Source organism: Uloborus diversus, chromosome 9, assembly GCF_026930045.1.
Source record: "Uloborus diversus isolate 005 chromosome 9, Udiv.v.3.1, whole genome shotgun sequence".
In the NCBI taxonomy this organism is placed as follows: domain Eukaryota; kingdom Metazoa; phylum Arthropoda; class Arachnida; order Araneae; family Uloboridae; genus Uloborus; species Uloborus diversus.
Genome location: NC_072739.1, coordinates 36,593,316 through 36,620,573, shown reverse-complemented (window position 1 = coordinate 36,620,573; position 27,258 = coordinate 36,593,316). Strand labels below are relative to the sequence as shown.

At 30.9% G+C, this 27,258-nt stretch overlaps 1 protein-coding gene across 1 annotated transcript in view; it reads left to right on the top strand.

Annotated features, from left to right (window-relative positions):
• Positions 1-26,412, top strand: part of LOC129230160 (serine/threonine-protein phosphatase 2A 55 kDa regulatory subunit B beta isoform-like) — a 49,426-nt gene extending 23,014 nt beyond the window's left edge. The window contains exons 6-9 of the mRNA XM_054864562.1: positions 837-1,098; positions 13,623-13,746; positions 19,244-19,401; positions 22,914-26,412. Of these exons, the coding sequence (XP_054720537.1) occupies positions 837-1,098; positions 13,623-13,746; positions 19,244-19,396 (539 nt within the window). The 3' untranslated portion in view covers positions 19,397-19,401; positions 22,914-26,412. The remainder of the gene's footprint in view (positions 1-836; positions 1,099-13,622; positions 13,747-19,243; positions 19,402-22,913) is intronic.
• Positions 26,413-27,258: the final 846 nt, after the last annotated feature.

Below are 27,258 nucleotides of genomic sequence, written 5' to 3'. Positions count from 1 at the left end.
TAGGCCCCCCCCCCCCAAATTGACTTGATATGTTTTTTTTAAAACCATTTTATTAAAAAAGTAGCATCTTTTTAAAATATATCTTTAGTTCAACAACTTTACACAACTTAAAAAGTTTAAAAAACTGCATTTTATACAAACATACAATGGATTTCAAGTAGATCAAAGAAAGAAAACCATTATCATTGGTAACGTAAATCAGGGAAATTTGGTGAACTTAATCAGGGAAAAGTCGGGGAACTTTTTTTCACACTTCCTGTCGCCCCCCTGTTTAATAATAGTAATAGTAGCTCAGCTTGTTATATTTTACTTTTATTTTAATTTTTAGGAATCTACATGCAAGGCTTTGTTGCAATTTTATGTTCATAAAGTACAAATTTAGATATTTTTTCAAAAAATTTATGTTTGTGGAAAAAAAAATGCATCCTGTGAGTAAAGGAAAGTTAAACAGAAGTCATGGATTTCAGAACTCTAAATGTAGCAGATATACCCTGTACATACCAACTTCCTCTAGATCCTGTAGTTGGCGGAAACCTAAGCAGGGGCTATCTTAATTTGTTTCAAATTCTCATGTTCTAACTACTTGAATTGATCGCTTATGGAAGGGGGGGGGGGGGTGCACGACCTTACATCAGAAGTTAGGGTGTGGTGTTACAGATCCTGAAAGGTTCATAATCCCTGATCTATTATATAGATTTTATATTGATTTTTCTTTCTTTTTTTTTAGTGTTTGAGTCAGAACTTAAGGGGGGAAGGGGGTGTTACAGAGCCTGAAAGGTTGAGAATCCCTGATCTAATGTGTAGAATTTATATTGATTTTTCTTTCTTTTTTTTAGTGTTTGAAGAGCCAGAAGACCCAACAAATAGGAGTTTCTTTTCGGAAATTATCTCAAGTATATCGGATGTAAAATTTAGTAACAATGGACGTTATATAATTTCTAGAGACTATTTATCTGTTAAAGTTTGGGACCTCAACATGGATACTAAACCTATAGAGTGCTTCCATGTGCATGAATATCTAAGATCAAAGTTATGTAGTTTGTATGAAAATGACTGTATTTTCGACAAGTTTGAATGCTGCTGGAATGGTTCTGACGGGTAAGGATTCTATAGTCTTATCTCTGATTAATCAACTGATAGTGATTAATGAAAAATGAATTTTAGTTCTACAGTTTCTATGCAAACAATTTTAAAATTACGATTTAGACATTTCAGAAGTAGTTTATCATTGAAAAAAAAATATTAAAGTTAACTCACACAAATTTGCAGTGAACTGCAATGTTTCGTGTTTCTTACATTTTTTTTTTTGCATTTCTCAGTGCTCTCCTTGCCCTTCAAACTTTGTTAGCACTTGATTACAAAAGCAAATCTTCTTACTAAAAAAGTAAAAATGATCGCAAGCATGGCTTTCAAATATAACTCTTTTGTTATCCTTGTCCAGTGAAAAAAGTGGTAACATTATACTTTAAAATTTGTACTTTTTTACTACAAAATTCTTTTGGGAAAATGTCTTATTAACTGAAAGAGTGCCTTTTTAAAAGTAAGCACTCTGCCCCGTTTGAGATTTAAAGGAAACACTTCGGTTACCGTAGCATCTTATAATTCCTGAAACCTCCGCTTTTGAAAGATGCCTTTTCATCCATGAGCTTACATCTTTTGTATTAGTAAAGGGTTCCTTGTAAACATGTTAACAGTTCTGAACAAAATTGTGATTTAACATTGTAATACTGTGGAACACCAGAATTCCTATCACCGAAATACGAAATTCTGATCTGTACACTTTGTGGTAATCTAAAATTAAGTTTGAAGAAAAGGAAAGAAAGAGGCCTATTATTCAAATTCTAAGGTTTTTTAGTGTCTGCTCCTTTTACCGAACCTTTGAATAAGAGGCATAAAATACAGTGGGCCCGCATTTTACTTTGGGGGTTACGTTCCAGGGAAATGCCGTTTAAACAAAAGTAAATTAAGACTTAGTAGCGTTAAAATCAGGGTTAGTTTCCATAGATTAGAAAAATACTTCTTTCAAGTGATAGAAAAATGTATAGTAAGTTGAAGTTTAATGTGTACTTATTACGATATGCATGAACAACATGCATAAAGAAAGCATGGATTAATTTAGTGTTTGTAAAAAAAAAGCCGGTTTAATCGTCTTTTGCAAGTTGTTAAAAATTTTTCTCTCTAGCTCTTTATGGGGAATCAGGATACATACACTCCTTACAGACTCCTTATAAACTCCTGCTTTTTAAGAAAAAAAATAAGGGCCCTTAAAACTCCTGAATTTTGCTATTACTTCCTTACAAACTCTTGATTTTTAAAATTCTACATGACCTTAAAATTTTCTTCACTGCCAATCCAATACAAGTGCTTACATTATAGGGTCTGGTGGGGGAAAGTGGTCAATGGGGTAAAGTGGTCATACGTCAAATAAATGGCTATAATTTGGAAATAAATGTTCAAATGAATGTGAAAATTTTATTTTACGATAGGGCAGTTAAAAACTACATTTTGAATACAAAATTTCACAACTTGCAAAACTTTATTTGGTAAAATAAAATATTTTGTGTGAATATGAAAAATTTCAAAATCTAAACACCTCTTTTAACTTTCTTGGAAAATTTTGTTTGTTAAAATTATGAACAGATTGACTGCACAGGAAGCTTCCTACATGTCTCAAAAAACTCTTACTCATTAGCAGTTAGCTGAATCTATTTTGGTTAATTTTTTAGAACAATTTAAGTAAGATGGGGTAAAGTGGTCATAATATTAGGCTTAACGAATATTGTCCTTTTAACGTCACTTAAACTTTAAGTATGAGGCAGACATAAAAGAAATATTAATTTCACTTAATATGTATTGTTTTTACAGTAAACAGGGTTAAATATACGAGTATATGCGTATGCATACTCATATACTCGTGTAGGCAGGTATATATACGTATTAACATAAATGCACCAATAAACGCGTAGTATATGGGTAACTGCGAGTATTTTTTGTCTATAAAGATATACATTCGACTATCGATACACGTATATACCCCGCTTATACTCGTACATATACGAACACTTATATACTCAGGTAGACACGTATATACGCGTACGTACTCGAAACTCGAGCAGGACACTTACACACAAGCACATGATATACATGTATATAAGGTGAGTTTAAACTCTTGGGCAAATTCTTAAAAGATGTAAGAGGGGAGTAGAAGAAGCAAGAATCATAAGAAACATATATTCACAAACACAACGCTGACGCGCTACATGCACGCAAAATCAGAACCTAAAGGATGCAAAACAGGTCACAAATTTATTACACAAAGACAATTTTACATAACATTTTAAGTCTTAAGAAAGTGTTAAAGTGATTGATGAAATTTGTGGCCGGCTGCTGTAATACATGCGTCTTAATCACAAAGCACTCTCTGTTGCAATAATGGGACTTTTGAAAAACTTTCAACAGTCGCTGTGCCTTTGTTGCGATGCGTGTATTAGAGCTACTACAGGCCGTAACTTTACCATCTGCTCTAAATAATTCTTAAAAACTAAAATGTTGGTTAAAATCATCTTTTTTTCTCCAATGGGGCTGTATAAGAGTCCTACCTGAAGAGGCGTCTGGGCCATAACCAGACCTAGTGCGCTCCCCTACAATGCATCAGTCTTCATGTCTCAGCATTAAGGCGCTGATGTATGACACAGTTTTTTTTGACACCCAGTTTTCCACCAGGGGGAGGCATCTGGGCTCTCTTTGATGCGAAATTGCAGTAGGAATTTGATTTTGCCTAAGAAATTCTAATCAAAACGAATACCATAGAGATCTTTTACATGCCACATAATCATACGACATGAGCGCTGATGAGTTTCTGCATCTCGAAAATCCACCGACCAGCATCCCCAGGTCAGAACCCGATTCCACAGATGTACAAGGCCAGCGCCTAACCATCACGCCACCAGCTGGTCAGGTAAAATCATCTTTGTGTAACAAATTTGTGACCTGTTTTGCATCCATCAGTTTCTGGCTTAGTGTGCATGTAGCGCGTCAGCGACCATAAGTTCATTATGATTCCTTGCTTCGTATCCTCCCTTCTCACACCCCTTTGATCTTTGCCCCAGAGCTTGGATTCACTCTGTAAGCATACATGTGTATTAGGGGATATACTCGTGTATACATACATGTACTGATATACACGTAAATGTACGTATATACGTCTATACTGGTACATAATCGTGTTTACACGTAAACATACATGTATACTCATTGCTTCCATATGTATGTACGTGAGTAGGCATGTACAAACACGCACTGGATGTATCCTCGAAATAACTCGTGTATACCCGTATATGTATGTATGTATACTTATATATGCGTATATATGTCTACTATACACGCATATACTCAGGTATGCATGTATATACTCGAGATACAAGTGCATACACGCATATGATATTTGTGTATACGCGTATATACTCTTGTAGACATGTATACTGTAGGTAATCACGTATACATTCTTATGTATACCCCGCATATACTCGTGCATATACTTGTAACTATAAAAATAACCGAAATATACAAATATTACGGTTATTTTTAACTTTTTTGCATCTATTTTTAACTATGACCACTTTACCCCATGCTATAACCACTTTCCCCCCACCCCATGGGGTAAAGTGGTCATAAATACATAGGGAAATGAAACTGTTATAAAACTACTTAAATCAATATTTTTTCCCTTGAAAGTCTATGTATTGTGTTCTTTAATAGTGCAATGTAAAATAACAACAGAAAAAAGTTTAATTGTTTAAAGAATTTGTTTTATTTAATATCCACTTAAGTTGAAAACCTACGATTTTATGACCACTTTACCCCACCAGACCCTACGCAATTTTACTGGAATTCTGCTATTTTTTGGTCTGTTAATACCATAAATCTGTTAAAAATTTTCAAGCCAAATTCTGTGTCCTTTATAAAGGTCAAAAATTTAAAATCTAATTCGCTGGTTTAATTTGATTTTTGCTTCAATTACATTGATTGTTTTAAAAAAGTACGTTTATTGTAAAGCTGTAAAATGCAATTCTAAAATAATTTACTGAAATAAATTCTTTCATGTGCCGTTCTTTATTACTGCTTTCACTTTTAAAATCACAATCTCTTTGCAGCCACCATGGGTATAGGATTTTTTGCATTTATGATGCCTACTATACCTTGTAAAAAGGCAAACAAATTACGTTCATTTGTATTTTTATTAAAATCATTAAAGAGAAAAATTTTTAACGAAATTCCTGCTCTTTAAGAGTGTTGAATGTCAGAAAATTAAGTACGGAATCACTGGCAGAAATTAATTTTTGTTACAACATCTTTAAATGTTTTAATACTTACGTAGCATCTGTGGTTGGCAAAGTTTGTGATTTTTTGAATTAAAAAAAAATCCAACTTTATTTAAATTAGTTTTTTTTTAAAAATTTTAAATACTTGTAGATATTAATTACAAAACATACATAAAATGCACTGCCAGCTATTTATTCCATTCAAGGACTGCATTTTCATGCTTTTTAACTTACTACAAAACTACAAAATAACTTAGTACAAAATAAATAAAGTATTTTATACAATAGATGAAAGAGCAACTTAATAGCTATACAGTGGTACCACTATTTCCTAGAGTTATAATTTTCATACTTTTTAGAAGAAAAATTCTTAAAATTAGTCAGTTTTCTATGTTTATCAGCATATAGTCACACAGGAGTTTTAAAATAGTCTGCAAAATTTTAACCAATTTTGAAGATTAAAATAATTAGTACAGTTTTTTCAAAAGGATTCCTTAATGTTTAAATTGCGTTTTCTATGTTTCAATCTCGTATGAGTAACCTTATGTTTCTATGCCAAAATTAAACACAAGCTTCGCCAAAAATTGTTTGTTGTGGTTGAAGTTTGTCCTTTTGTAGTCTTTAAATATTTTGACAGTTCGAAGTTATTTTGGCCTCTGCTACTTTCAGTCAGCTTGTTATAGTTCTTATTTTAGCAATTGTTTAATTTTTTAGTCTTTTTCTTTTTTGGTTAGGAAAGTGTTAGTAAGTATTTTGTTTTTGAGAAATACTAATTTCAATCAATATCACTTATTTTTTATTCATTTTCAAAATAAAATATATTTCAATGGTTACCCCCCCCCCCCCCTCCTCCTCGTATTTGAATTTGATTCAGAGACGGCTCAAGTCTAAGAAGCAGTAAATGCATATTTTACTATAAATTTAGTACGCTACATATTTTTTCTGTAATACATTTTAAAAAATGCATCGTAAAACAAGAAACTAGTCCTTAAAAATCAAAATGAACTCCTAAAAAACTCCTTACTTTTAATTTTCAAAGTTGAGTATGATAATGTTTCCATAATCACTCACGTCCCTTCCGTGACAGGATCTTGCTCACTAATGCTTCAGAAAGATCATTTGCCATTGTCAAAAAAAGGCTCATATTTTTCAAAGTGAAAGCTTTTAGTTGTGTGTCATCAGAGTTGATATTCTGGTTTTGTTCTTTGTGCCTTTGTTACTTCTAAAAGTTCTTCCAGTGAGCTCTGAATTGTGTGAGTTTAATAACTTTACCCATGCAAAGAGCTCTGGAACCAATTGCAAAAACAAAAGCGTCCAGTGGCGCAACCTCACTTATAAGCATGCCAAAATGCAGTCTAGTACATGTTATCTGCAGTCTCAGGAGTTTGGATTCTAAAAGAGGGGAATATTTTATCCATTTGCAATGCTACATCTGTATGAAATAAAAACTCGTGCATAAAATAAAATTAAGGTGTCAAATCTTGAACCTCTTATAGTCAAATCCGTGTAAAATTTGGGTTCACGGTAGCTCTGTACCTCATTATGTAGAATTTTTTTGTTGACTTGATGTAACAAAGTGACGATCACTGTTCCCACGGATCTTTGAACGTGTTTTAAAGTGCTTTATTTCAGTGACCTGTTACAAGGGCTCTTTAAGGTGCTTAATTTTGAACAAAAGTTCCTAATTATTCTGACAAGGTGTTTTTTTATTTTATTTTTTAAAGCAAGTCCGTAATGAAAAATAGCACCTTTTTTTACTTGATCATATCTCTCTCACTTTGACTTCAAAGTCCAGTATTTTTTTCTTTAAAGGAAATGAAAAACTCCACCCAGCATTTCTATGTTAACTTGCTTCTGTGCAAAAATTTCGACATATTAAGGGTTTCGAAAAATAAATTTCGAGATAACAATGTGAAATACATCAGAGTTACTGTGAAAAATGCAGGGGGAAATTTTCTTTCCAAGACATCAAGGGTTTCGAGATGTCAAGGTTTGACTAGTAAGCTTTTTAATAATTAAAGCTTTTAAAACTTTAACTAACAACTTTTAATATTATATATTCATTTTTTTCTATTTTTGTATTACATTTTATCATTTTAACATGTTTCAGCTGAAGAACAAGCTGTACTTTGATTTTCATACTGATTATAGTATATTTACTTGAGCTCTTAGAAAAGGCTCAAAAATGCAAAATTTTATTTCTCCGTAGAGCAAGCAAATGGCTTGTTCTCAGGAAGAAAAATTTCTCAAGAAATTAATAAAATAGTTTCGGAATGCATTATAGGCACATATTGCTTACCAAATTTCATCAAAATGAGAAATGGTGCTGCAGTACCCTATTTTTAGTTTATTATTGCATGCTACCTTTTGTTGCAGAAAGCTATTTATTTATTGTTTATGAATCCATCCAGCATAGTTTCTTGATCAAGGCTTACTTAAAGTAATCTTAACTAAAACATTTTTTTTTCACTTATTACTAAATTGGTAAACATTGGTTCATTATAAATAATTGGCAGATGTGATAGATTATTGATAAATAATTGTTCCATCACTACTCATTATGTCTGCTTTCTTTTCCTTTACATTATCAAAATGCTTTCTAGTTCTTAATAACTCTTAAATAACTTCAGTGGTTAAAAAAAAACATACAAGTTATAATTTTGTTATAATTTGAATGTGCCATCTCCTCTTGAATATATTTTAAAAATAAATTGAGCTTGACAAATATGAAAGTTGAGTGCTATGATGAAAGTGCAGGGGTACTGAATTGACATGATATGTTGGTCAAATAGCAGCATGCTAAATATGAATTGCTTGGTGTGAATCATGTTTTCTTGTTTGCTATGATAAATGCACTATCTGAGCTTTACCTTAATTTATAATAACTTCTTCATTCTTTGTCAATATCATTCCAGTCTGTTCTTTTTCCAGTCAAATTCCAAAAACACAACATTCTATAACCTGGTCTAGTCCTGAAAACTAGGCGAAACACCCAGGCAGGAGTAAAAAGGCTTTGAACATAGACTTATGTTCTACCCTGGGCATTAAACAGCAGTATCTGTGTATTTTTTTTTGCATTTTTTTCGCTTTTTATTTGAGCTGTATTGTGCAAAATTGCTTATTGGTTTTCGTCGAAAGTAAAGAATAAGAAGGTCAAATTCAAGCATTTAGCTGGTGTTTGTAAGAAATCAAATATCTTAGCTAATTTTTGTAGATATTGCAGTTTTCTTGCCCATAGATGAGTTATTTAATTCCATTCAGCATAAATCAGCATTTTCTACAAACTCGACTACTTTTTGGCAAGGTTGGGGGTTGTGACATCAAAAACGTGTTGTTGCTGTGACCTGTCAAAAATTAGTTGTTATCCGTCAAATGCAGATATTATTCTATTGTCAAATAGTTTTTGGATTTAAACTATTTAATAAGTAAAAATTAGTTACAAGTAATTTTACCAAACTAAAAATCCCTCTATTTCAGGATTTAAGTATTGTCTTTTTTTCTTTGGAGTAAAATAAAACAAAGTTGATCTGCACTTGATGATTAATTATAAATTATCTACATACTATGAAGAAACTGCTTTTTTTTTGTAATTAACTTTTGTGTAGTAATAAAAATATTCTCTGTTCATAACTGAACTAATATTTGCTTGAAATAATAATAAATGCATTTAAGTTTTTAATAGCTTGTTAAGATGAATCTGTACCGTGTTCAGGCAAAAAAAAAAAGGCTTTAGAAAAACCACTATAGGCTATGTAGTACAGCAACGAGATGTTTTTCTCAAGTTTTGGAACAATCCGTTCGAAATTTAGAAATGAACTTAGAACTCGAAATTTAGAATTTATAATGTATAAATGCCTTCAAAACCGATATTCTGTTATCTGCTTCAAGGCAAAAAAGATTCAGAATGGCACTAAATATGATATGTAAAGCTATTTTATTTCTATTTTAGTTTGGTTGCCACGCCGCAGGGAAACCTGAAGAAACAGAAAAAATACAGGGAATTCAAAAAACAACCAAAAAACAGGGTTCGTACGGGTCATGGAAATCCTGGAAAGTCATGGAAAAAAATAACAGAATTTCAGACATGGAAAAGTCATGGAAAATTAAAATTTTCATTGAAAGTCATGGAAATTTATTTCAAGTCATGGAAAAATGTCCTGGGCAAAGAGAAAGGAACACTAACTAAAGGAGCATTAGAAATCTTGAGTGATTTAACAGTATAGCACATAAAAGCTATTAAAAGTGGAAAATTGAACGATCCAAAAACCAAATCTGAATTTTGAAATCTCATTGCATCCACTTCTGTCGCAGCCGCTTGCCATTTTTTGCGATGTGATTTTACTGCCTGGACATCATTTATTTTGAATTTTCTGTTATTTTCAACACTTCTTATGTTTCATATTCTGTAGTAGCAAAATTTCACGTTCTTAGTTTTGCCACGCCCACTCAAAAAAAGCAATTCAGTTGCATGCGAGTTCGATTCCATCACTTGTAAGAACTTTATTATTAAATTTTTCAGAGTTAATCTCTTAATTTGTTGAATGTTTTAGAAAATATAGATATTAAGTGAGGCGACAGAATACAGAAAAAGAGGAATTCCAATGCTCTAAAACAGTAGTGCCCAACATACAGCATGCAAAACTAATCCATGCGACCCACTGCTACGTTCAATGTCGGGAATTAAACGTGTTCTGAAATTTCTGTACCTATTTATTTATATGCATTTGAAAATGCAAATTTGTAAACAAAACAAATTTACTTTTGAATCAGAAGATTGATTCATTACTGAATAGTTTTTTCAAAAAAGATCTGGTTTGGAAACATAAAGAACTAAACTATGTGGCTTTACTTCAAAGAACCAAAATACTGTCAAGTTATGTGGATGATTAAAGGCACTGTTGACACTAAAAGGTAACTTTTGAAGCAAATTTATTGAAACTTAATGATGACTCATTCAACCTTTGTCCCATTCAATATCATTTTGCCTGTTTTTTTTTTTTAAATCATACATTTAAGCATCATCATATTTGCTTCATTGCATTTTTACTTTACTTAAATTTATATGATAAAGACAAATAAGAATAGTTTAGTTTTTTAAGTGTGCACTTATATTTTTCCCACAACGAGTAAGTGCTTCAATGAGGCTGTGGGACGTTTTGCTAATGCTCATTTCCAAATATTACCAAGTTTGAGATTAAATAATGCTATTCTCTTTATGTAACGAGGTCATGAAAATTTTCATTGAAGTCATGAAAAAGTTTTGGAAAAGTCATGGAATTTTTTCATCCAAATAGAGTATGAACCCTGAAAAAAAAAAGTGAAAATCTAGGGAATTTTGAAAATTTCCTCAAAAACCTGGGAAATGCTGGGAATTTTCAAATTGAAATTGCAAAATCAATACCTAAATATATAAACTACCAAAATAAATAAATAATATTAATAAAGTTCATAAATAAAATTAAATAAAAAAATGGGAGTTTTACTTAGTTTTTCTTCTTTTTTTAAAGCACTTTTGTTCTACTTGGCCTGATTGTCACGGAACAATAACAATCAATTTCAATATCTTATAGTATATAATGATCTTTTTACCAAAATTAATTTGGCAGAATTTTTACATTTTAATGTAACTTTTTTAATGGCTGTAGTGCCAAGATTTTTGAACATTTGTCACGACCACATTATTGTAATTCTGCTCATCAAATAAGTTTTGAAAATGTCATTTTGTTTAATTTCATTTTCTGTTTTTGCAATTAAAATTACTATTAAAATTTAAATTCGTAAATCCAAATCCATTGTCTATCACCAAAGGGCCACGCAGATGAGAATATATACAAAGGCTTGCTTATAATGTGTACATCTAAAAGGGAAGGAATATCAATCTTTATTTTATGACTTTCTTATTGATCGTTATGTAATATCGTTAGTCGTAGCTTCTTCAACTCAAAAATCTTAAAAGTACTAAAAAGTAAATTAAGTACTTTAATTCCCTACGCATTTTCTGCCAATTATCTGTTCAAAAAAAAAAAAATAATAATAATAAAATTACTGAGGTGTGATTATATGCTGCCGCATATTTGTGCATTTTTTTCCCTCAACGTCAAAGTATTGAATCTTACTTATTAACCACAGGATAGACTTTCGAAGATTGCTTCTGTGTCTGTTAGGTTGTTTATTTTACCTAGCTTGAATTTTTCTTTTACGCTTTCAATGCTACGTAAAATAAACAACCATACAGGCAAAGAGGAAGCCTTCATTAATGCCTTAGATCCTTTGCTTTTATTCCATTGTCTCGAAGTAATTAGCATACTGTAATCACGATTTCAAGAAGAAATCTTTGGTTTTTGAATTAATACTATAAAAGCTTAAAAATTATTACTTCTTCGCGTTTTTAATTTAATTGCCAAAATTGAACTTTCAATTTAAAAAAACTTTGTTTTTTGCCGTTACACTGTTTGTTGTCACAGCAGATTATAAAGGTTTTCTTTTCTTCAGACTTAAGTGATTCTTCAATTTTATAATCAAGTTATATTCTTCTTTTATATATTTTGAAATTAACTAATTGCTTTTTTTTTTCTTGCATTTCAAAGTTGTTTGTTTCAAAAGCAATCTAAGATTTTTTTTTCGTTACATACTGAAATCATTTGAAACAGAGTTAACTTATATACTTAAGTAAATATCTTTATTTTTTTATTGTTAAAATGCTGTATTCATTCATTAAAACCTATGTTCTTGATTAGAGAAAAGCTCCCTATGAATGGATGTCAAATGGTTTCATCTGTTTTGCATAAATGTGTCAATTAGTTATATAAGAAATAACTACATTACTTCTATTATTTCACTATTACTTCTTATACTTGCAACAATTATTATACTGTTTGAAAACTTAGTTCAAAATAATTTCAATTACTTTTTAGTTCTATCATAAATACACATCTGTTTTTAAGAGTAATTTTAATTTCTTTCTTAAAATTCTAATGCTAAGTGGTTTCTGGAAGTAAAGTATGTTTTTTTTAAATTTTTTATAATCTTTCCATTGTAAAAAAATTTAATATACTGTTTTGTGGGGGGTTTTTTTCCCAAAAAAATTGACTTGATAGGGTTTTTTAAAAACCATTTTATTAAAAAAGTAGCATCTTTTAAAAATATATCTTTAGTTCAACAAGTTACACAACTTAAAACGTTTAAAATACTGCAATTTATAAAAAAAATACAATGGATTTCAAGTAGAGCAAAGAAAGAAAACTATTATGTCATTGGTAACGTGAATCAGGGAAATTTGAACTTAATGTCAGGGAAATCAGGGAAAATTCAGGGAACTTTTTTTCACAGTTCCTGTCGCCACCCTGTTCTGCCTTAGTCCTGGCTATAGGGCGGTAACTTACTGAAAATACTTTGCTGTGTTAAAATGGAAAAAAAAAAAAAAAAGAGCTGATTTGCCATGTATGATTTGCAGCTGTTGCTTTTTTTTTGTTATGTCTTGTTTGATTTGTTATTAATAAGTATAAGTTATCCATATTTGTATAAAATAGCTGTGCATTTTTGCTTATTATGCTTTAACTTTTTGTTATACATTAAATAAAAATTATTTAAGGTTAAAAGCAGTTACTAAGCAATTGCTGCACAATTGCCACAAAACACTTATATTATGTTGCATCCAATAAAAAACAAGCTTTGAGTACTGCATTTTCTACAATAGTCAGTTTTAACAATATTGCTTTAAAGAAGAGGAAAAAAAATTGAAATAATAAATTTAGGGAAAAGATCTGTGTTTTTATGCCTTCTCACCTCCGTGAACTTGAATTTCAGGGATGTAAATTAATGAAAAGAAAGAAGTAAACATGTTTTCATATGCTTAACATGTGCAGATTGTAGCAACGAAGAAAACAAAAATTCCCTGAAAAATTTATCGCATCAGGCCCTTATTACTGGAAAATTCCTCACCTTCGTGACAGACCTTATCAATGTCATTATTTCTGAGGTGAAAATAAATGATGGAGGAGAAATACCTCAATAATAGGCATTCTACCAAAATTATAAATTGCCAGTATATTCTCAAATTTACTAAAAACTATTTTTTTATCATACATTTGAAAATTACTAATTAAGCCGTACTTTAATTAAGAGAGCTTAATATTATGTTCTCACTAATCATTAAAATAGTTGATTGTTTGCACTTTCATCCATCTGTTTTTTATCTTCTGTTTGTGCATGTGTCCATAAAAATTTATCTTATTGTTTTAAGCTTTTCTGATAACTATTTTCGTTAAATAATTTTTAATCTGTATAATATTTTTCCTTTAGTTACATTATGACTGGTTCATATAATAATTTCTTCCGAGTTTTTGATCGTCACACTAAACGAGATGTAACGTTAGAAGCTTCCAAGGAGATTGCAAAGCCTAAAACTGTTCTTAAGCCTAGAAAAGTAAGTAATTTAAATTTTGATGCACTGATTATCAGGGTTGGCAAAAACCCGGGTTTTTTTAAAAAAGCCCATGGACCCAGGGTTTTTTGGGTTTTTTTAAATAAAACCCAAAAAAACCCAACTAAAAGTGGGTTTTTTAAAAGAAATGTGGTTTTTTTTTTTGTATTTTTTTAGTGAAAATGTAGGGTACTTTTAGCATATTGTAGCGTAAGTATATGGACAAAGCGCAAAAATTGTCTTGGGGTAAAAAAAGCTGGAAAACTAGTTAAAATTCAATGTTTTCTGAAGAAAAGTATGAAAGACGACGAAACCCAAGAATGGTGAAGTTTCAGATTTTTTAGATTCCATGATTACTAACAGTTAAGGCAAAGTTACTTCTTGAGTAATAAAATCTATTGTCCGTTTTTAATTATTATTATTATTTTTTTTTTGCATTTTACTTTATCATATTTCATTTTGTTATGCAAAACTTCTGTAGAACCTCAAGTAGTTTAAATCCCTATTTACTGAATTCCAGATTAATCAAGAAATTTCTTTGAATTTTATGTTGCCTGTTTTTCTATTTCTGTGTACAGGGTAAGAAATATTAAACTTTTTCGTAAGATAATGACAATACTGTACATCCTATTCTGTTTTCTGTCCGACCATTTGTAAAACCTGTTAATTTCTTAAAAAAATATAACTTGTTAATTCGAGATTTGTGACGTGTTGGATTGCAGAAAATAATTCACATGAAAGTAGTGATGTAAAATACCCGGGTATTTATTTTTAGGGGTAAATACCCAGGGTATATACCCGGGTAAATACCCAAAATGGGTAAATACCCGGGTATTTATTTCAAAAATTTATATTCAACTAAAATACTTTTCTGTATGTATTCCATTATGTATATATACAACCAATCATATACAAACAATAAATTTTTGCCCAAAAATTGTATTTTGATCACATATTTAAAGAATTATTGTGTGAAACAGCTTAGCAATCTAATATGATATTCAAATTAAATGTGTTGGATATGCCTAATCAACGTTGATAGCCAAATTTCAGATATAAAAAGCCATTCTACAAAAAAGAAAAAAAAGCTTAATTGGTTACAACAAAAAAAGCAAACATCAATTTTTTAAGGTCCTAGTCTTTTATAACCCAGTAATATATCCCTGCATGACATCAAAATGTAACGAAATGTCGCTCAATTTATTAATACTATTTATTTACCTATATCTTATGCAGAAATTTCCTCCAAACTTAGTTCAATTGTTCAGGTGTAGTCTGTATCACACACACACATATATAGATACACACACACATAATATACATAAACATTTAAAATTCATTTAAAATTTTTAATCTTTTATTTTGGGGTTGATGTTTAAAAAAGAAAATAGTCACCTTTTAATACTACATAAAAATTTTTTGCAAAATGCGCAATTACTAGGGGATTTACCCTGCCTTCGGATAAATACCCAAAAAAATATTTACCTTCCCACCCTACAAGGGAACAAATGCAAATGAGCAAAGCAACAGAAAAGAAAATTTTGCTTTTTTTTTTTTTTTTGCTTATTAATGTGAAAACTGTTTCTATATTTTCCATGTTATCACTTAAATATCAATAAAAAAATAACACCATAGTGTCTTAATAACTTCTCAGTTTACTCTTCCAAACATCCCTCATGCTTCCTTTTTTTTCATTTGGGATATGACTAACCTAGATTGCAATTTTGAAATCCTGAAGTTCATAATGAATTGCTTATACTTCTCCAATTATGACACTGAAAAGAAAGATTCTTTGGTTCACGATATGTTTCTTTCATGATTTCATCAAGTCTTTCAATAAAAAATATTATAAACTGTGTAATACATATGTATATATCAGTACCAATTATTTCATATTTAGATTTTTAAAAAAAATTCTCATTCACTTTTTTGCATTTTTTTATAAAATACCCAGTTTTTGGGTATTTACCCAGGCCTTGGGTAAATACCCGGGTAAATACCCAAAAAATATTTACCTACCCGCTGGGTATTTACCCAATCCACATCACTACATGAAAGCCTTTTAGCTAGAGTAGTTTCCTATGTACAATCTACAAATATTAATAAAATCAGAGGAGACAGGACTTAGTCAAGATAATTTGAGTTATTTATTTAACCGGTTAAAGAAAAAAGTTAAGTATATTTATTTAAAACCTTTGAAGTATTTTTTTAATGCGTTAAGAGTTAAGAAATACTATTAAAGTTCAAAATTCATTTTTTGTGTCCATTGTCTGTGGCGAAGAACAAATAAAATAGAAGTTTAAATTGTAAAAGTATTTAAATTAATTAATTTTTTTAAAAACTTCTCAGAAAATTTTAAAAAACCCAAAAGTGGGTTAAATAATGGGTTTTTTTAAATGGGTTTTTTCAAAAAAACCCATTGGGTCCAATCCGGCCAACCCTGCTGATTATAAATGTTTCATCAAGCATATGTAGAAAAATATTAGTTTGAAGCAGTAACTCGAAAAGTTAAGCTGTCTGGTAGGTCATTTGTTCTAGACAAGTTAGTTAAAAATTCTTAATTCTGTGTTCTGGATCGAAAGTATACCCATATTGTATAAGAAGAACTGCTGTAAACAACCTGTATTTCTCAGTTCAACATGGGCTTTAGCTGTTGCCTACTTGACTTTAAACCGAAGTCCTGGGTCTAACTTTGATCAACTAGGAGTTGATTGTTGTTGTAATGTGTCTTACCCTTGTGCAGTAACATCATATGATTTTTTCTGGTTTTCTGCAATGTGCAGTTTCTGGAGAGTGCATGTTAAAGTTCTCCAAGAAGGCAGGTTTTCTCAACCTTCTCCCCCCTTTCTTTGATGTAGTCCCCATCATGAGACCCCCTCCTTCCCACTTCCTCTTTACCCAACAGCGCTCCTGCTCTAGATATTATTATTTGAATAAATTGCTGGAATATTTATTTATTGGGTAGAATACTGAAACCTTAGCTAAAGGTGCCCACCTCGAAGAGTTATGCTCCCCCCCACCCTGCAATCTTACCAAGCACTCCCCGAAACATGATCTCCATAAAGAGACAAATATCCTTTTCAAACAACTTCTCTAAAACTATTCTTTTTTTTAAATTGAAAAATAAGTTCTGAATTTACTTACTGTTCTATTTTATTTCAAATATGCAAATTCAGACTGCATATTTTAGCACTTGATATTTTAACTAGCTGAAATAATTCAAAATCTGTTTTAATGAGGAAATAAAGAGACAAACAGTTACTTCAAAAATATGCTTTTGACTAATTTTACTAGCCAGTTTCATTTTTTTTAAAACTGTTTTCATGATCAGTGATAAGTTACACCAATTAATGTTATGAAATATCTAACAGAATAAAGTAAAATGCAAAAGTATTTTCACTACCAAACTAGTTCTAAAGTTTCAATTATCTACAAAAGAAAAATAGCTTTAAAAAAGCTTATAGTATACTATTTTCATTAAAGAGATGTCATGTAACGTTTGTGTAGCTTTGAAAAATAAATGAACACCCATGAAACAAATAGAAGAATAATTGAATATTATTCAAGAATTTGTCTTTTACATTGAAATAAGGTCAATCTGAAAAAGTGGGTTCCAAACTGCAAAATTAGCATGTAATGTCAGATTTAAAGCAAGCCTGAATGAGAAGCATAGCATGTTCTCTGGGCGCAGCCCATTCTGGTTTTTTTCCACAGAATTGGCCTCACTTTTCGTCCTTTGACTTGGCACTATTTGTTTTGAGCAATCACGATTGCTTATTGTTCTCACTTGACTGTTTTTGGTGTGCTATCATTTTATTTTCCCACCGCCACCCTCCGCACCATCAGTCGTCGACCAGTTCCTCACGATGCTGCTCCTATAGCGAAAGCTGTCTCCGGTTGCATCCATGTCCTACGCACACGCGCATACATACACAACTACACACACATACACACACGCATACATACAAACACCTACACATACACACACACATATACACACAACTACCCACACATTCATGCTTGCACACAGACACAAACACATATGCCTACACACACATACAGATATCCCCCCACACATTCATACACACAACTACCCACACACTTATGCCAGCACACAGACACAAACACACACATACACATACCGCCTACACACAAACACATTTCGATTCCAAGTCACAACTGTATTTATGTCGAGGACTGCATACTAAGTGCCTTGCATCCATTATTTTTTATACCGATAGATGGCAGCACCATCACTGGATCGAACAGTTAATGAGAATTTAAAACTAGACCAGGAGCTAATAGCTACCTGGTGCTAGCACCCTCAGAGGTATCGTTTCACTTGGAGGACATTGAGACAACGAGCATATTTAAAGTCGCCCATTCCCCTTAAATGATGACGGTGGATCTTCGACCATCGAGGTTCGAACTCAGGACCCTCAGTCCCCGAATCCGACACTCTACCGATCGGGCTACCACCGCCCCAAACACACATTTATCGCTAATGTTTTGTGTTAAGATTAGGGCCTGAGGCTATGACATACCTGCCAACCCTTCCGGATTTCCATGTCTTTTTCCGGTTATGAACAAAATCTTCCGGATTTTTCACGTTTTGTAGGGGGAAAATTGTATCTCAGCAATTTTAGCGCTAATGATACTTTTGTGGAACGCAGCACCGCGTTTTAGGCCAAGTAGCCAAGGAAAGGTTGCCGTAGGAGAATGGCACAAGAAGTGAGTCAAGATCATGACGTCACTGAGTGATACAGCTCATGACTTCATCAGGATCCAATCAAAGCAAGCATTGCGGCGGGCAACTAGGGGCACAATTTATCTTTTCACTCTTTCAGTTCAAGCTGTTTTTGCTTCGTTCTTTTTTAAAATTGAGTACGAGTAAATGTTATTTCCAAACTTTTAAAGAAAGCAATAAAAGTAATAATTACTAAACGAAAATAAGTTCAATTGATATGAAATTCATAACTAATATATTGTTAAATGTAAAGAGGGTAGGTGTCCTGTTTGATTTTATTTTGCGTTAAAATCTTGTGGATAAAAATAAAAAAATCTTTCAGATTTTTTTTTCTCTGAGGTTGGCAGGTATGCTATGATTCTTTCGATATTTATCAGAGTCCTTAAAAATCCTGTGGGTAGTAGAGAGAAAATTCACCAAAGCCCAAACGGACTGGATTTGTGATGCTTGATGACACTTTTGTAGTGATAATAATGTTATTCTATTTGCATTGTAAAATTCATTTAGTTTTGAAATAATTGTGTTCTTTTAGCAGAAGAAAAGTAAGTAAGATGTTGCATGCAAACTTTTTGTATCGAAGTAAACATTGAAAGTGTAATAGTGAAGAAATCAAACTTGCAATTGTTTCTCCTTCTTAAAAAATTAACATTTGGAAGGGGGTTTACTTTCTATTTGAAATTTGAATGTTAGCTCTCATAGGCACTTAATAGTTTCTGAGTTAAAACTTCATTTTTACACATGTTTCTTTTGTAGGTATGCACTGGTGGAAAGAGAAAAAAAGATGAAATTAGTGTTGATTGCCTTGACTTTGGCCGGAAAATTCTTCATACGGCATGGCATCCGCAAGAAAATATAATTGCTGTAGCTGCAACAAATAATTTATACATATTCCAAGAAAAATTGTAGTACAGGTAAAATAGCTGACATAAATTTGTAAAATGCATTGAAAGTTTGTTTTATGGGATTTTAAAATGCTGATTACAGATGATTATAGAAATGATGTTCAAAATTATGTCATTACTCATGGTGCAGGTTGCACTATTGCAGGGGAGGTGTTTTTTTAGAAGGTTTTTGATCTTATTTTTCAGGGTGGGGCGACAGATCAGGGAAAAGTTGGGGAAGTTTACTAATCAGGGAAATATCAGGGAATCTCAAAAAAATAACAAATTCAGAGAATTGGTTCAATGAATAAATTTTTTTTTTTTTTTTTGTAAAATTTACTACTTTTATTCCCACTGCATTTTCCACCTAATATCTGTTTAAAAAATTAAAGTTAATCAGGTGTGATTATACACTGTCGCTGAACTTCCCGAGATTGCTTCTGTGTCTGTAAAGTTGTTTACATTGAATTTTCCTTTCATGCGCTCCATACTACATAAAATAAGCAACCCTACAGGTATAGAGGAAGCCGTCATTAATTAATGCCTTAGCTCCTTTGCTTTTACTCATGGTCTTGAAGCAATTAGCGTACTGTAATCACAATTTCAAGGAGAAATCTTTTTTAAATTAATACTGATAAGAGCTTAAAAAGTTATTATTTCTTCGTGTTTTTATTTTAATTGCTAAAATCGAATGTTAAATCAAAATCAACTTTGTTTTTTTGTCATTGTACTATTCAGTGTCGTTGTGTGAGATTAAATGAAAGTTTTTTTTTGACTTGAAAAAATAATTTTATTTTAAAACCATGGTATATACATATTTTTTGAAATTGATGGTTTTTTGCATTTGAATGTTTGTAAAGAAAAATAATCTAAGATTTATTTCAACAAATAATAAAATAATTTGAAATAGAGTTACCTTGTTTACAAATATGTTTAATTAGTAAACATTTTCATCATTTTTTAATATTTAAAATACTGTATTCATTCAATAAAATCTGTTCTTGAATAGAGAATTGCTCAATACGACTGGTTGTTAAAAAGTTTTCAAGTTGTTTTACATAAATATGTCTATTATTTACATAAGTAAATCTACATTACTTCTATACTTTCCCTATTGTTATTTTTACAGCACAGCAGTAATTTGGCTGCTTGAAAACTTAGTTCAAAATTACTTCCATATAAGTTTTATTGTTTAATCATGATTAGATATGTCTTTAAGAATGGTTTTAATAATTTCTTACAGTTCCTTATGCTAACTAGTTGGAAGCAATTTTTTTTTGAGGTTAAATGAGTTTTATATCAATTGCTAACATAGTTCTGGCGAGCAAGAGCAGTTCAAAGTTCAAGATCATGGGCACGAATAGCAAAAAAGGGGGACTTGGGGGGACATACCCCCCCTTAAAATATTAGAAAAATCACAAAAAATGATCTTTTTATACTGCTTTTTTAAAAAAGATATTTAAAAAAAAATTCGGTGCAGAATGCTGGACATGGGAGTCATAGAACTCGCTTCTATGACTCCCATGTGTCCAAAAAATTTTTTCCAATGTAAAAAAAAAATAATAAAAAAAAAAAATCTTCTGAATGTCACACGTTGCATACGTGTTGAATCCCAGGTCTTCATTCATAGACATTCTTGTGGCTGATTCTTATGTAAAAGGACCCCTTGTTTCCAAATACGACCACCTTCCCCCCATCACTCCCCCCTTTTTAGAACCTCCCTCCTCCTCTGATTCAGAGCCATTTTTTTAATTTGGAGGGGGAAAAGAGCATTATAATAACCGTAAACATTATTCTGAATGACTAGAGATGTGCAAAGCTCAAAATTTTGTGCATATGTAGCCAAAAAAAAAAAAACTTGGTGGACCCCCCCTTCCCTCCAAACACACTGTGTAGCAAAAAAACTCTTAAATGCTTCTGAGGCTATTCCGACTGATTCTTCTGCAAATTGATCCCTAGAATCCGAATATGATCTCCAATTTCCCTCTACACGTACGATTTTTGTAGAAGAGCCCCGTCCCCTTTTTTTAAAAAATGTTTCCTTAGTTTTAGATCCATTATTTTCCTTTGGGAGAGAAAGGAGCATTATATTAACTGCTAACATTGTTTTGGAGGGTAAGAAAGGCTCAATGTTTAAAATCATGTACACTGATAACAAAAGGGAGACCTGGGGAGATTTTTTTTTTTTGGGGGGGGGTTACCCCTTGTCGATAACATGCCAAAGTAAAGTTTCTTCTATGTATCATGATATCTCGGATCTAATGTATTGTTACCAAATTTGTAAAGAGTAATTATTTTCTTGTATACATATTTAGTTAATTTTAGCTTAAACTACCATGGTTAGTTCTAAAAATCTAAACCTGTATGTTGACTTTGTCTGCTATGAACCATTTAACGTTATGCTCATAGGATTCTTGAGAAATTTAAGAGATATTGTCAATTTGGCATCTTTTTTTTGGCTACAGTTCAAACATGAACCCTTTCTAGCGCAGTAGTCACAAAAAAAAAAAAAAAAAAAAAGAAAAAAAACCACCATTTAAATTAAAAAAAATATATTCTCTTTAAAACCTCAAATTGTTGCAAAGGTAGTATTTTGTTCTCTTTAGTGATCTTAAATGGCAACATTTAAAAAAAAAAAGTTTTTTTTTTCAGCTGTCTAAATTTTTTGTTCAAATCTCCTCAATTACCCAAAAATACTTAAATATTTTTTAATTTGGATAAATATTTTTGTTGAATATGTGGGGCTATTGGGCCAACAATTTCTTCACATGAAATTTCAAATTTTCAAAAAAGTGTTTTTACATTTCATTACTGCTGATTCATTCACTCTTTCAGACACAGGAAAGGATGGTTTGCTGTTTTTCAAATTATATGAATTTGTTTCGAACATTTTTTTTTTTTTTTGATATAAGAGGAAAAGTACAAGAGGGTGTAATCAACTTAAATTTTTTCTTGTGGATACCCTAACATTCATACTGACACACACAGATGGACACAGAGACATTTTCTAAAAAAAGTCGGAATGGACTTGGCACACCTCAAAATGCACAAATTGCGAAAACATGCATCCAACACTTTCTTTTAGATTTTTTTAGACATTGAATTAAAAATGGAGACAATTTTTGAAACTATTTTCTGTGTCTGGGCACTTCTTCATATTACAGGCTACTAAAGCAACTACTTTTGGCAGAACTCAGTGGCAGCCCTGTACCTGGTATTGCAAAGTCTTAGTTGAATACATCATAAAATTATTTATAATAGAGTTAAAAAACAATGCTTTTTTTTTCAAGAAATGTTAAATCTCTCAAATTAAATTTCCAAACAATGGATTGAGAATATCTGCTGTACTGAGTTTAAATTGTGCCAAAGAATTTCTCCAAGTGAATAAAGTTTTTTAGTTTTTCATCTATTCTCATTTTCTATTATCAATTGCCCATATGTTTTTGTTGTGAACTTCTTAAAAGTATTAAAAAATGTATTTTAGTCCAATGATAACCTTGTATAAACCATGTAGTAACAGCTTTAATTGTTATTTATTTCAGTTTTTTAAACTTGTATTGAACTTGACTGGGGTCTGAAACACGAGCAGTTGAAAGTGCCCGTGTGCCATTTCTCAAAGAAAGCAGTTGCAGGAATCATCTGCTCAGTAATAGTGCCACGAACTGTTAAAAATGAAACTGCTATCACAAAGATATACATGTGAGAAATTTCCTTTCACTCTGAGCATCAAGATTTTAAAGGTAAAGCAAATCTCTGATCTAATGGCTGTCTACTCATAAATACTCCTGCTACATCATTTCGTGTACTGCGTTTCACCTGATGTGTTAGTGTGTCCTTGTCACAATATGAAACGTGTGACGGTGAGGATTTAGCCTCAAGTGGACATTGTTTAATAAATGACCTGTACATAAGATAGTAGGCAGCATCTTGCTGTATATTTTTACTGCAATTTAAGGAAGAAAAATCCTTTTTTGCTTGCTTCTCAATAATTTGTTCAGAAAAATAAGCAAAATGAGCAAAATACTGATTGTGAAATCTGCCTTTTTTACTAAACGAAATCAATGTTTTTCATAAGCAAAAGTTGCCTGTGGAATTTTTTTATACAGAACTGTCTGAACTACTTTCTAAGTTTATAGAAGAAACATTCATTTTTAGATGTATTGTGCGAAGTTGTAAAAATAAGTCATTATTTTATTATGTCAAAATTCATAGCATTGAACATCCAAATCTTCTTTCATCTGTATTCTACAATTGGTGAAACTCATATTATTAGGAACTTTGTATTGTGCATGTTTGATAAATATAAATTAGGAAATAATGTGCCTTTGGGTGACATGTTTGAGTAAACATATGATTTTTGATGTGTAATAATTACCAGGTATTCTAAATATTTTAATGCTATTTGCATTTTGTAAACTTTTGTAGATAATTTATCCATAAAAATAAATGCATTATAGTTTAATTTTAATTTATTGTTTGCTTCTAATGCAATTTACATATTTTTAACCTATACATTGCTCTGTCAATAGTTGCATGTGTGAGGCTTGTACCTATGTATTTTCTCTTTAATCTGGTAAGTTTAAACTTTGGCTTTTAATTCATACGTATTTAAATGCAAGCAACCGTTATGTACCTTAATATGAAGTGTAAACTTTGTAAAATATAAAACTTAAATTTTTTAGAATGTTGAAGACACATAGTGGTTTTTTACGTTTAAAAAATGAAAATGAAATTCCAATGTTTAAAATGTCCTGATTAAAGTTCAAATATGTTCGTATAAATGTTATATGTGCAACAATGAATTTTTTATTTTCAACAATGTACATTGTTTTCTAGAAAATTCCAAAGCAGTGTTATAATCCTTCCATGTAAGTTACTCATCCTGAGTTTTTTTTCCGTTTCACAATACATAAAAATGTTTGCTAGCATTAAAAGTTTTTTCACCTAATAGGCGATGATGAGTCAAATTATATCAATAAGCCTTGCATAAATCTTAAGAGAAGGGAATTTACAAGTTTCATCTGTAGATTTTACTTAAGTTTTGACATTTTTTATTATAATATATGTATATATAATATTTTATTCCAGTTTTTACATAATGAATTTTCAGGATTTTTTTAATAAGATTTACTTATAAACTGTTATAAGTTGTAAAATTTTCATTTATTTTTAGTCATGTACCCAATGTTACTTTTATGTATTGTGTTTCATTAAGAATTAGTATCATTTGTTTCCACTTTTCATTTGACTAATGATACTTGTTATAATAAGTAAACATTGCCTTTTTTAGCAATGGATTCATTGTGTAGTATGTATTTCCAATTCATTAAAAAAAAAGCATCAAATAATAAGTGCACCTTTTACCCAGACGATTTCTAGGATTCATTTCGGTTGTTTTTGGAAGGGATGGAGAATTATAGACATTATTTGCAGCTATTCGTATTTGGTTTCCTTAATGATAAAATGTGGACTTTTCGGTCTTCAGTTCTCAGTGCCAAGATGTTTGTATTAAATGTTGCAGTTTGTATCGTTATTAATTGTGGTTGCTCAATGCTATGAATTTTTTTTTTGCATCATTTAATGTATGAAATATCAGTTTTGTTTATATTTATAATATTAACTGTTTTATTTATTTGAAATCTCATTTGTTCCAAATAAAAACCAAAATCATAAATAAATTATAAATGTGTTGACAATCAAATTATTACCTTTGAAACTGTCATCAGTACTTTATTGTAAATTTTAAATATTGACAACTAATTACGTATAGTATAGATTGTTTGGAATTTAAGGCTAACAGTTGCCTTTAAGTGAGACAAATGCAATAAATTTATTTTTTAACTTTCTGGAATTAAAACGTAAGTTTTCACTATGAATTCTTTTTCTTTTTTCTGTGCCTAAATTACAATCTTTCTGTTAAATTATCTACAAAAAAAGAAGAAAGTAAATTTTTTTATTCTGTAATACAAATTTGTGTTCATTTTGCAGTTCTTATACTGTTAAATCCCTATTAAATTTTAGGAGCACATTCTACTGGTAGAACCTAATTGCACATTCTTGTATGAAAATATATTTTTTATAATAAACAAAATTTTTTTCTCTTTAGTATAAGCATGTACAGTTGAACTTCCACGTATCGTAATTTTCTAAATATCAAACTTTTAGCATATCTCCATGTACATTACATAGAAGAACTGCTTATAGAACTTGAATTATATGATATAGATCTAATTCTGTGTCTGAAAATAGCAGTCAACTTAGACAGGTGGTCAACTTTGCTGGTTCTACTGCATATCGATTTCTTTTCTGGCAATTTTGTTTTTTCAATACATGGAGGTTCGACTGCATTACAAAAGTTCCTAATGCATGAAGGGAATTCGTTGTTTTTTTTAAAAGACATACTCAAACTTTTCAGAACTTTTTTGAAATTATCCTTTTAATTATTTAGAATGTACTATGACAAGTTTGTTTACTATAAGTAAATTTGCATATGAAAATTAATCAGAAGTTTGATTTTAATGTCAAACCATTTTCTGATTATAATTGTTAGGCTCAAGAGATCATTAAGCTACTGCTTATACTAAGTATTTTTATCTTATACCCAGGGTTGGGTTTTGGACTGTCCAAAACTGGCTTAGGATAGGATAGGTGGTTTTTATCATCCAAAAGTGTCCGAAACTGTCTTAAACTCCAAAACTATGCGAAAGCTAATGGGGTGTAATCTAATCCATTCATAATTGCTGCAATGTTCGTAATGCATAAGTATAGATATTGATGAGGCTTAATGAGCATTTGATAATATTTTTATGCAAGATGTTCATTTAAAAAATAATTCACAACACTACCAAGACAACTAATTTCAGTTCCATTTATAACTCAAAGGAATGTTATTAACTGTGCAATATTAGGTGCAAAAAAGGCTTAATTTTTTTAATGGTTTTTGCAAATAAGTTTTACATGATGTTTATATTGAAAATTATTTTTTAAATCATAGTTAAAGAACAAGAAATTGATGATTAAACAATTATATTTTAGAACTTATTATTCTTGATTTTGTTCATATTTTTTATGATACATTCTGTAACTACAAAAAATTGTAATTTATTGCATTTAAGTCAATTATTGCACTATATTTTGAACACTTGGAAAAAAAAAAAAAATACATACAAATTTTCAATGAAGAATTTAATTTTTACGTGACTAGATTAAAGTCAGTTGCATAAATAAGTTAACATATGTATTTATACTTGAATTTTCACATTGAATATGTATATTAAATAGTCAAAAAAATCATAATTTTAACACACTTTGTTCTGATTTTGATATTTTCTCATAAAATATAGTTTCTCAATAGTTTTGGACGCAAGGGTTTTGAACAAGACTGAAAACCTTGCCAACCCTGCTTTCATTTGCACACATGCATAAACATAGTTAAATTTGATTACTGTTATAAAAAATAAAAAAAAATTATAATAATTTAATTTTGACATTTTGAATTCAAATTATGTTTTTCGCAATCACGAGTGTGTATATGTTGGCGTGTGTGTTTGTGTGGGTATGTGTGTGTAGGTGTATGTCTGTGTACAGGCATGAGTGTGTTTGTGTGTAGGCGTGTGGGTATGTGTGTGTGTGTGTAGGTGTATGGTTGCATGCATGTGTGTATAGGATATGGACGCAACCTGGAGACGGTTTTCGCTAGAGGAGCAGCATCGGGAGGAGCCGGTCAACGGGTGGTGCTGCAGAGGGAGGTGGGGGGAAAATAAAATCAGCGTAACGCTAAGGACAGTCAAGTGAGAACAATAAGCAATGTGATTGCTCGAAAAAACTTAAATGTATGCGTACAGATTAAAATTTTTAATCAAGAATTCAACTTCTGTGCAACTAGAT